The 12,114-nt window shown below is 43.0% G+C and overlaps 1 protein-coding gene across 3 annotated transcripts in view; it reads right to left on the reverse strand.

The window, feature by feature from the left end:
• Positions 1–12,114, reverse strand: part of LOC117705354 (aldehyde oxidase 4) — a 63,212-nt gene that overhangs the window by 16,116 nt on the left and 34,982 nt on the right. For all 3 annotated transcript variants that reach the window (XM_076931882.1, XM_076931881.1, XM_034497937.2), the window contains exons 15-22: positions 11,426–11,588; positions 9,006–9,098; positions 8,211–8,380; positions 7,830–7,944; positions 6,674–6,796; positions 4,932–5,028; positions 2,689–2,813; positions 738–871 (exon numbers count right to left, since the gene is read on the reverse strand). In XM_076931882.1, the coding sequence (XP_076787997.1) occupies positions 738–871; positions 2,689–2,813; positions 4,932–5,028; positions 6,674–6,796; positions 7,830–7,944; positions 8,211–8,380; positions 9,006–9,098; positions 11,426–11,588 (1,020 nt within the window). The remainder of the gene's footprint in view (positions 1–737; positions 872–2,688; positions 2,814–4,931; positions 5,029–6,673; positions 6,797–7,829; positions 7,945–8,210; positions 8,381–9,005; positions 9,099–11,425; positions 11,589–12,114) is intronic.

The following is a 12,114-nucleotide window of genomic DNA, read 5'->3' on the forward strand; positions in this document are numbered from 1 at the left end:
CCCTCCTTCCTTCCTTCCTTCTTTCCTTCCTTCCTCCCTTCTTTTTTCTCTCTTTGAGACAGGATCTTATTATGTCGCCCAGGCTGGCCTGGACCTCTCAGAGATCAACCTACCTGTCTCTGCCTCATGAGTTCTGGAATTAAATGGCCTACTCCCCCTTTTTAATATTATATAAACAAGTTCCAGGATCCTTTTGCAGTTATAATCATAGAAAGGTTTGTTCCAAATTTCACTTTCACACAGTTATTACTGAGACATTAACATATATGGCTGTGAGGGGATGGCTGAGGAGTGGAGGTCTATTGTTCTGTAGATGTGAGTCTCCTGTAAAACGACCATTTAGTACTCTGGTTTGTTGCCTCTGCAAAGCTGCTACATTCACCTGGAGCAGCCTTCTCCACACCTGGAGAGTACCAATGAGATAAGATGCTCATAGATTCCCCCTCTGCATCAGTAGGGTGATGAGTTGGTCAGAGTGGATGCTATCTTAATAAGCTTTGGTAGTTACAGGTTTCCCAGTCAGATCTGCACCAGCATGTGCAGGCTTAGAGAACATTGCCTGGCAGCAGCACACAGCTTATGTCAGGACAAGCTATTGTAAAGCTGACATTCTGGCCAGCCTTCCATCCATCCAGCTTCAGCTGAGCTGTAGGCTGAGCTGAGCTGAGGGTGAAAGGGGTTGGAAGGACTCACACAACTCAAACTGCCGACATTACAGTGGTCACCCAGCCCCTTACTTGTTGGCAGCCACAGCACAGACAGCTCCCAGTAGAGCAGGCTTGGTCACTTTCCCCCCAAACGCTCCTCCAGTTCTCTTCATGTGGCAGGCGACCCTGCTCCTTGGGACCTTTAAAGCTGCAGACACATATTCCTGCAGGAGGAAGCCCCCAAGCCACGTGAGTGCAACTCCATGGTTTACCTTCTTGCCTGCTGCTCTTATGCACAGCGGAACGCTCTAGTCTAACTGATACTTCTATTGATGAAACTGTGCAACCATCCTAGTCTAGTTCAGAAATCTCAGCATCCCCAATCTTGATCCATCAGGCAGTCATTTCACTTCTCATTATGCTACAGCCTGGGATCTGTGTCCATATCTACAGATTTGTCACACGGCAGAATGATACAATATGGAGTTATTGTGAATGGCTTCTTGCACTTAGCATAATGCTTTTGAGGCCCTCTATTCATGCATGCCTGTATCTTGCTTTTTATAGCTAAATAATATTCCACTGTATGGAATATACCAGTTTTTTTCTTTCTTTTTCCTTAGTCATCCATTAATAGACATTGGGCTGTTTCTACTTTAGACTCTTATAAGGAATGCAGATATGAACATGGGCTCAAGTTTTTAGAAATTAAAAGTATTTAAATCAGCATATAAGGCATTAGATATGTATACATATCTTCACAGGCTTGCTTTTATTTCTCTTGGCTGCATCCTTAGTCATGGATTGCTGGTTCCACGGTCACTCTCTTTCTAGCATCCTGAGAAACTGCCAAACTGTGCCACAGGTGATGGGCTATTTTTTTTATGTCTGTTGGCAATTTATGGAGGTTCCAGTTTCTCTTCATTCTTACCAATACTTGTAATTTGTTTAAAATTACAGTTATTCTAGTGGATGGTTGATTTAGGTTTCCCTGGTGACTGTTAATGATGGACGCTTTATATTGAGGTTTTGTCTTTTACTGTCTATTGAAATGGTGTGTGTGTGTGTGTGTGTGTGTGTGTGTGTGTGTGTGTGTCTAAGAACCCTGCCCCCAAGTTAAATTTGACTGGTGGATAAAGATGCCAATAGTTGGGCAGAACAGACATAGGTGGGGTTGAGTTCTGATGGGCTTGAGTCAGAGGAGAAATGACAGAAAGGAGAAGGAGGAAGCCACTATAGAAAAAGAAGAATGTGCAGGAGGAAGAGAAAGAAAGAAAGAGAGAGAGAGAGAGAGAGAGAGAGAGAGAGAGAGAGAGAGAGAGACACTATGGGGTAAGAGTAGAGAAAACGTGGTCATGTGGGTTGGCCACTTGTAGCTAAGAGCAGCCCAGATGAAACATAGTAAATAGTAAGTAATAATCCAGTGTTATTGGTAACGAAATGGATTCTAACAGCATGGAGGGTAGACAGCTGCCCAGCTATTGTGCTGCTGAAGGCATATTAAAATATAACGGTTATGTGTGTGCTTTTCATCTGGGAATGTAAATGGTCAAAGGTGGGGGAGAAACTCTGCACCTGGATTTTAAATAATAATTTACTACAATCTTAGGTTACTGGTCATTTACATATTTTCTTTGGAGAAATATCTACTCAAATCCTCTTCTGAGATTTTCATCCTGTTCTTGTTCTACAGGGAAAGATGGGCCTTGTCTTATACCTTGGCATGTCACATGATTTCCTGGTTACTTTTAAAGGCATCTGCCCCATTTTATTATGCTAGACTTTAGCCAGTGTCAATTGTCCAGGGAGTAAGCAAGCACAAGAGTGGAGGTTCCTCTCCCTTCCCTGAGACAGGCTTTCTTTGTGTAGCTTTGGCAGTCCTGGAACTAGCTCTGTAGACCAGGCTGGCCTTGAATTTACAGAGATCCCCCTGTCTCTGCCTCCTGAGTGCTGGGATAAAAGGCATGTGTTACCACTGCCCAGCTTCATGGGACTCTTATAGTGTACTCTGAAATGCCCTTTCCAGAGAGACCCCTGTTACCTGCACATGGGTTGGAAACTGTGTCCCCAAGTGTAACACCATTTCTTTGTCTTCAGCTTGTGGGATAGCCAGGATAGTTTGTGTTTCCATGTAAAAATGTTCCTGGCCTTCCACGTGGATCTCACCTGCAAAGCACACACAGAGGATAAAGTTTAGACACAGGCTTCAGTGTGGAAGAGCCCTTTGAGTGTTTTGTTTGTAAACAGTAATTTGCATTATGAACCTGGAGAGATGGCTCAGCAGTTAAGGGTGCTGGATGTTCTTCAGAGGTGGTTTGATTCTCAGCACTTGGATGGTGGCTCACAACCATCTCTATCTCTAGTCTAAAGGGATCCTAGTCTCTCTTCCGGTCTTCTTGAGCACCAGGTACACACATGGTGCTCAAACATACATGAGGGTAAACACCCACGTACATAAAATATAATGAAGAAGGAAAAAAGGTGTGGATCTCACTAGTCCGTGAGGCTGGGCTTCATATGATTTGGTTAAAAGACCTTTGCAAATGCTATCTGTGTCCCACTGGTCGAGTGGCCCTGGATTATCCACTCTGCCTCCCTTTGCCTTGGTTTCCCCCTTGGTTTATTGAGGTGGTTAGACATGTCATGTGCTGAACTTGAGACTAGTCTGGCTACATATCCAAGTTCTGCCATCAGCCTGGTAGGTGGATCTGTCCAAGGTGTTAAACATGATGTTCTCAGCTGGAAAATGGGGGAGCTAAAGCAACAGACTGAAGCATCACCTGTGTAAGGTGGCAGGTTGAGATAATGCCATGTGCCTGAGTCAGGTGACATCAACAGGTGACACAATGCCAATGCCCGAGTCAGGAGACATCAACAATCAATGAGGCATAGGATGGTAAAGTAACTTGTCAATGAATGTGTAAATTTAAAATGGCAGAGCTGGCCAGGCATGGTGGTGCACACCTTTCATTCCAGCACTCAGGAGGCAGAGGCAGGTAGATCTCTGTGAGTTTGGGGCCTGCCTGGTCTATATAGGGAGTTCCAAAACAGCCAGGACTATGTAGTATTATCCTGTCTCAAAACAAACAAGTGAATATACACGCACACACACACATGTATATGAGCATGTACATGCACACCCACATGTACAAACACATGTGCACACGTACACACATGCACATGTACAAGCACAAGTGCACACATTTTGGGGGACCATTTTGGGAGAGGCAGGAAACCAGAGAAGAGGGAAGGATGGATGGGAGAGTAGTGGTGGGGCGGGGGGGAACAGGAACATAAGCAAAGTTCAGTGAGGTATAGGGACGAAACAGCATAACAAAATCCATTATTTTAAACACTAACTAAAAAATTGATTAAAAATCCTTTCTTCCTGTTACAAAAGCTCTCTTCCCCAGTTCTCTTCTAGAACACACATCTGAATGTAACGTAAATTTAAACATATATTTTGTTGGCTCCCCCCCCCCCAGTTTTGTTTCTGTGCACACAATCGGGGAGAGTGGGGCATTCTCAGAAGTGAAAACATACATCTCAAGAGGCGGGCAGGCCTGGGGGCTTATGTCCATCTTAACGAATGAGAACAGATGCTTGGAAAAAATACATGAAAAGTTCTGAGTGCAGGTGAGGTAAAGTAGGCAGAAAGTAGACCAACGGCAGGCAGAGGTCTATGTTAGTGAGGTTTGCCTGCAGACGCCACACAGGGCCTTCTTGTCTGGGATGCTAAGAGTCTGGAACTGTCTCTGGTTCTGCCTTCCTTCTGTGAGAGAGGAGAGGGAGGCCCCTGGGCAGAGGAAACATGCCCTTCTTGTAGACAGAGGAAAGGTAGCTTTCCTGTGTCTATTTTTTCCCTCAGTTGCCTTCAGTTCAAAATAATTCCTATGTTATCATAGCACATTTTAAACATTTTATTAAGTTTTTATTACATTTATGTGGTGTGTGAATGCTTCTGTGTGTGTGTGTGTGTGTGTGTGTGTGTGTGTGTGTGTGTGTGAGAGAGAGAGAGAGAGAGAGAGAGAGAGAGAGAGAGAGAGAGAGAGAGAGTATTTATGGGCACTGGAAATATTCTATATTTTGATGCATGTAATTAATATATATATATATATATATATATATATATATATATATATATATCATCAGGTTGGGAACTTATTGTTCATTTTAAGTTCTATTTGACAAGCACCTTATGATAGAGTTTCAGTTTTCTCAAACCAGACAAGCATGCAGTTTCAGAAGTTTCCCCCTTTTCTGGCCATTTACAGCTGTACATACCTTCAATGATTTGATCCACATGTTTGAAGGCATATTCTACATTTCCTTGTTCAATTTTTTTCTCATCAGAAAGGAAAGAATTGTGTTTTAGGGCTTGCTGCAGTGAAAAACCAAACCAAGATAAAATTTTTTTTTTTTTAAATTCTTATAAGCCATTTGTCCCCATCTGAATTAAACACTTCTGCTGTCAGATAGCTACACAGCTGTCAGATAGCTACACACTAAGACACTCGGAGCCTGACAACTGCAGTTGAGTCAGCAGAAATTAATTTATATGTATTCATAGGTGTTGTAGAAGTACAGGGGTATATATAAACACGGCCCAAAATCCAGATTGCCGATTGACCATCTGAGGTGGCCTGCCACTAAGGTGTTGACTCTGGGGTAAGGAGTGTATATGGAATAAAGAGGGGCCAAGAAGTGGGAAGATAAAGCCTGGAATATTCTGGATTGTCCTGGAATTGGTGGCTTGAATTGGATCCTGGATCATTTTAAGTCAATGGTACCTCATAGGGTAACTGAGGGGCCAAAGTGAGACTGAAGCCAGGTTGTCTGGGATGTGGGCTCTTTATGAAGAAGCAGTGGGCAATGAGAGTGGCTAATGAGTTGGAAGGAGGGTTGGGGCAGGTCTGTGAATAGCCTTGACTCTACACCAAGGAGTTCTGACACTGCCTAGGACACGGCAGAATAGGAAAGGTGATTTGATGAACCCTGAGGGCTAGAAAGTTAATGTCATGAGTGGATAGGAATGGAAGACAGGAGCCTCTTGACAATGTGGCCATGTGACGATAAGTTATTGAGGGTGGGGCTGAAAAGTGAGGATGAAAAGAGGAACTGGCTTAAGGGACAGTTAACACACCGTTAATAGGTAAAGATGAACTGACAACTGTTCGGAAGCACGGGGCAAATCTGAGGATGTTCAAGGCTGCACCCTACTTATGCCTCTCTGTCATCTACCTCTCCATGCTCTCGCCATACAACACAAATCCCTGACATCTGCTGTGGCGGATACCAACGATGTAAAGCAAAATAAAACATACCCTTGCCTTCACTAATAATAGCAAAACCAAAATGACAGCTACCATCTAATAAACGTATCCCCCATTGTGGGTGCTATTCTTAACCTTTCCTTGGATTCCTAAGTTTAAATTTCCCAATAACCATTTGATACAGGTACCTAAAAGTTTCTATTTTATACAAGAATAAATTGGGGGTGGGGGTGAGACATTTGGTTAACTTGCCAAAGTCTTTATTGCTGTTCAGAGACTTTAAAAGGCAGAATCATACCCTGAACTCTAGTGGTCTATTTTCAGAGCTTGTCTGTAATCAGAGAATGGTAGAGAGGCAGAGTGCCCAGTAGCTGCTGAGTGTTGCAACTTCCACAAATTCTACAGTGCCCTAGACTATCCCACTCACTGCGAGTGGAGAGGAGGTAATTTTTCTGGTGTTAATTTTCTGTATTCTCAAGCTAGGCCATGGTCAGAGGCCACAGGAGAAGTGAGTACAAGGTACTGCAGTTTTTACAGGTCCCTGCAGAAGTGCTAGTGAGAAGAGGGATTTGAGTCTCAGGACTCTGAGTTGAGGTGCAGATAGATTACTGGAGACTGCACTCTAAACCTACATGTAACACTGGCTAAAACATAGTTGAAACATAAATTATTATATTCCACAACCCTCTGGTTGAATTCTTCTCACAGTGTGCTCTGCCCCCCAGTCATTCCAGAAGATGGACAGTGATCTACCTCTATCGTGATAATGGTTGGCTCTATGTCATCATAAGCAATCTTCACTCGTTTAGCTGCTTCTTTTGCATGGATGTAGGTATCAGCAGCCACGGTGCAGATGATCTGACCCACGCAAATGACCTGTGGAAAAGCCAGGCGCTGTGAGTTAGAGAGCATAGACTCGGGGCTAGGGATGTGGCTCAGTTAGCGTGGTGCTTGCCTGGCATGCAGGAAGCCCTGGGTTAGACCATCAGCACCACATAAACTGGGGTTGTGGAGCTCACTGCTACATGATGAGTTCAAGACCAACCTGGGATAGTGACATCCTGTCTCAAAACAAAGGCAAAAAATAAAACAGAATCTCCCCAAAGCAGTTAATGCTCTCATATTCTTATATTATTCACTGATATTTTGGTGACCAGAATGAGGAAGACCATTCTCCCTCTCTCTCTGCCCCTCTCCCTCTCTCCTTCCCTCCCTTCCTCCTTCTCTCTCTCCCTCCTTCCCTTTCTCTCTGTCCCTCCCTTCCTCCTTCCCTCCTTTCTTTCCTTCTTTTCTTTCCTCCCTCTCTTTCTTTCTTTCTTTCTTTCTTTCTTTCTTTCTTTCCTTCCTTCCTTCCTTCCTTCCTTCCTTTGGGTTTTCAAGACAAGGTTTCTCTTTACACCAGGCTGTCCTAGAACTCAGGGACCCACCCATCTTTCTCTCTTGAGTGCTGGGATCAAAAGCATGCGCTATTGCTCCTGCCTTAGGAAGACTGCTTTCTATGCATGAAAATCTAACCTCCAACAGTGGCTTGAACAGAACTAATCAAAGCTGTGATAGAACTAAGTTACTTGAGTTTAATGATTTGCCTGCTGTTGTCTCTGCCCACACTTCTGTTGTTCCTGCAGCATGCGGAGTGTCCAGTTACTCTGTGATTCTTCCTTCTAATGTCTTACACTTTACACTGCTCACATGACATTCTCAACAATTGGAAGCCTTCCTTGAGAAGACTTAAGACTTTTTGTCATAATCTCAAGGTGATTCAAGATGTCAGCCGGAATGGAAGAGTGGCTGAGGTGGCCCCCAGGCTCTAGCAATAGTTATGATGGAGACATGATTCTGTGGATGTTGTAGCCACAACCAACAATGGTTTTGACATTGGAAGGGAGTGCTAGAATAACAAACCACACACCTCACTCTGTGCATAAAAAATCTCTCCATCGTGGTTATTTTCTCCTGGGACATCCTCAGCTGTGATCACGTCAACCACACCCGGGCACGCCAGGGCTTCCGACACATCAAGTGATCTGGGAGAAGCGTAAGGCAGGGTTTAAGGTTGCAGAGGAAATCTCATGGTTCAGTAAGAGGACTCACAGATAGAGAAATCTGGGATGAGTAAAGCTGAAAATAAGAACAGGTGTACTAACATTTATAACTATGCTTTAAAAATGGCCAGTTCTCACCCAGAAGAGAAGACTATTCTAAATTGACCTAAATATGTAATAAGCTGCCAGGTTGAAGATGAAATGGTAAACACACTAGTAGCAGATGCAATCACTGTGCATTTCCTTACGTGATCTTTGCATGGGCCCTTGTACTTGTGACGACAGCAAGGCAGAGTTCTTGGTCAATGGAAGGCATGTCATCAACAAATATAGCTTCCCCTGTGGCATGCTTAATGCCCGACTGGTGCATGATTGGATGCCCAACAGGATCTTGCTGGGGTTGGTTGGGATCCACACACTGTTAAGAAACAAGACAAGATATTTAATACCAGACATGAAGATTGGGTCTGCCGTGTTTGGCCTTACTTATAATCACAAATAACTATAGGTGACTGGGTAACTAAGTCTGCAAATGGACACTAGTAAATATCTCTCAAGTATACGGTAAGGATGTAATCTGCTCGTGAGACCCTTTGGCAAAGAAGATGTCATTAATGTCCTCAAGGATTCTTCAGGCTAACTAGGAATTAGGACATACACAAAACAAAATGTTCTAGCACAGCTTGCAGTAAAGCATAATTTATACAACCCATATACCCACATTTCCAGGAGATTTGGGGTGACTGTAGTAAAGCAAGGAAGTGCTTGGAAAGGCATTTAGTGTTGATTCCTTTAAAGGAAGATCAAAATTAGCAAAGTGAAGGAGAAATGTCAGGAAACCCGGAAAAAAGGAGAGAAGGAAGATTCAGCCTGTAACTCCTTAAGCAGCCTTGAGTAAACCATAGGAATTGTATATGTGTGACCAAATATGACATTGGCTGTCTTTTATAAGACTATATGTTACTCATAGCAAAGTTATTGAAAAGAGAGGTGCATGTATGTAACACGTCTGAATGCATAGATTAATAAACAGCCCTACCCACCTGGAACATCTGGATTCCTTGGGGTGTTTCTATGGGGAAGTCATCTAGGGCACTCACAAACTCTTCTGGGATGTCAGGAAACTTCTGGGGATCCTGGGGAAAAAGGTTACTTTGCATTTGATTTTACAACTTGAGCTACTGACCTGGGAAACAAGTACAGACACAGAAAGATCTGGGCTCATGAGATGGTTCGGGGAGTAAAGATGTTCGCCATTAAATCTGATGATCTGAGTTCAATCCTCAGAACCTACATGGCAGGAGAGAACAGACTAAGCTTTCCTCTGATACACAACACACACACACACACACACACACACACACACACACACACACACACGGGAAGAAGAAAAAAAAAAAAAGAAATAGAATTATCTAATCTAGTGTTCAAGATCTTTGACATTGGCTTTGCTAAGAGGGCCCAGAGGTTCAAGTTCTGTAAACGAGAAGAGAAACTACCGCCTCCATTTAGGCTCTCAGAGAAGAAGAGGCTCGCTTCAGTAAGCATTCATAAGGTCTCCTTCTGAATGACTGAAGGAAGCATGTCCTGATGATAGTGAAAAAAATAAAGTTAAACTAAATATGTAACAATAGAGAATTTATGGTAAATTTGGATACAAAATTCTGCCATCATGAGAAATAATTTTGTAAAAATATATTTATGGGCACTGGAAAACACAGTTCTGGGATGCCAGCTGGGGAAACAGCCTCTAAATTCCACAGCTGAAAACCACGGATATGCCAGGAAAACAGGTAATCTTCATATATTCACTCTCCTTCCTTTTCTCCAAAGCTAATCCCCCAATCTCATTCCCAGCTCCATGGCAGACTACCAGCTGTGGCCTTTCCTCCCTCTGTGGCCCAGTTCCCAGGAACTTAGCAGATCCTGGCAGCACACCCTGCTTTATTCCCCACTATAGATTCTTCCAGTCACTTTCTTCTAGCCCATCTCTGTCTCTAACTGTGAGCTCCCGATACCTAGAAGCACACTTAACCCCCTACAAGGCAACACACAGTCACCACCCTCCCCTAAAAACCAGAGATGGCAACAAAGACCAAGGAACGAAACATCCACCTAACAAAGACAAGACTAGAAAGTAGCACCTAAAAGTTACAGTCATCCCAAACCCAGATGCCCACATGCCAGCCTAAAATACAAACAATAACAACCAGACAACATGTCTCCACTAGAGCTCAGGAACCTTACCAGAGTATGTCCTGAGTACCCTGACATAGCTGAAGCTCAAGAAAAGGACTCCAAAATAGCCGTTATGAATTGTTAGAGGTTGTTACAGGGGAAATTAATGAGTCTCTTAAAGAAGTCTATGAAAACACCAAGAGTGGGATAAAAAATAAAAATAAAAAAAAAACAACCAAAATAGCCCAAGAGTTGTAAGTGGAAATAGAGTTAAAAAAAAAAAAAAAAAAAAAAAAAACAACCTCAAACTGAGGAAAATATGGGAATGAAAAAATTAAGGAACTTGAATAGAAACCTCTGAGGCAAACCTCACCAGGCATTGAAGACAAGATAAAAGAAATGGATATCTTGGTCAAAGAAAATGTTAAATTAAAAAAAAATCTTGGCACAAAGCATCCAGAAAATCGGGAACATTATAAAAAGGCTAAATCTAAGAATAATAGGAACAGAGGAAGGAGAAGAAACCCAGGTCAAAGGCACAGAAAATATTTTCAACAAAATCATAGAAGAAAATTTCCCCAACCTAAAAAAGAGCACGTCTATTAAAGAACAAGAAGCTTATAGAACCCCAAATAGATCGTGTCGGAGAAAAATTTCCCACGTCACATTATAATCCACTAAACGCCAAATGTCTAGAACAAAGGAAGACTATTAAAAGCTTCAAGGGACAAAACCAAATAACATAAAAACCAGACCTTTTAGACTAACACCTGATTTTTCTATGGAGACTCTAAAAACCAGAAGGTCCTGGACAGATGTTTTACAAACTCCAGGAGGCCACAGATGTCAACTGTGTTACACTCAGCAAAGCTTTGAATCATCGTAGATGGAGAAATGCAGTCTATAGTAAAACTATATTTAAGTAGTATCTATCCAGAGATCTAGCCCTACAGAAGGTGGTAGAAGGAAAACGCCAACCTCTAGAGGCCAACATTTAAGAACACACAGGAATAAATCATATAGATCAGCAAATCAAAATAAAGGGAAAAAATCCCCACATCACCACAAAACCAAAACCAAACCAAACTAAAACAACAAAAGACCAAATCAAACCAAAACAACAAAAAACCAAACAAACCAAAACAACAAAACACTAAGAATCAACAAACACTGCTCATTGAAGTCTCTCGAGATGCAGGGCGGGGCGGGGCTGGGCGGGGCGGGGGCGGGGCGACGTTCTTCTTGTGCGGACCCAGGCACCCAGGGGCCCAGAGAAGCTATTTACCATTTCATTCAGCCATCGCCGCACTTTGAGGTAGAATTTGAAGAGCAAGCTGATGATCAGGGTGCGTCGGTACTCCACCATGCCACCCTCAGCATCTGGCGGGATGCGGATCTCTTCCAGGACCAATTGGCATGCGTCACTCAGCATTTGGTCATCCCATTGCCTGGCAGAACAGAAGATGAACATTTCACAAAACACCCAGACTGTCCTGAGGTTTGTTCTCTCTCGGTCTCAGGTTGAAACGTGATCACTGCCGTGGTGCAGTTGAGAAGAGGCACAGTTTCAAGAAACAAGCTATTTGTTTTTCGAAGGGATGTTTGACCTGCTGGACTTCTTATGGTGAGTGCAGGCTGTTACAGAGCAACAGTGTCTATTTGTTCTCTGTCTTCTGCAAACACCCTTCCATTTTCTACAGGGAACTGAAGCAACAAAGCCTTACCAGCACTATGCTCTGGGACTTTAGCCCCTAGACTCAGAGCAAACTAAAGCTCTTCCCTTTGTAAATTACTTAGTCTCCAGTATCTTGCTATAGTAACAGAAAGTGTGCTACAATAAGCAGGAAGACACCAAATTGTGGTAATGAAAAATGGGGTGCAACAGTAGTTACCTTTCAAGTCCAAACAAAATATCCTTCTGCTATGCCGTTAGCTTTTTGTATTTATTATTATTTTGAGATAGGATCTTACATA

Source organism: Arvicanthis niloticus, chromosome 3 (genome assembly GCF_011762505.2).
Source record: "Arvicanthis niloticus isolate mArvNil1 chromosome 3, mArvNil1.pat.X, whole genome shotgun sequence".
Taxonomy (NCBI): domain Eukaryota; kingdom Metazoa; phylum Chordata; class Mammalia; order Rodentia; family Muridae; genus Arvicanthis; species Arvicanthis niloticus.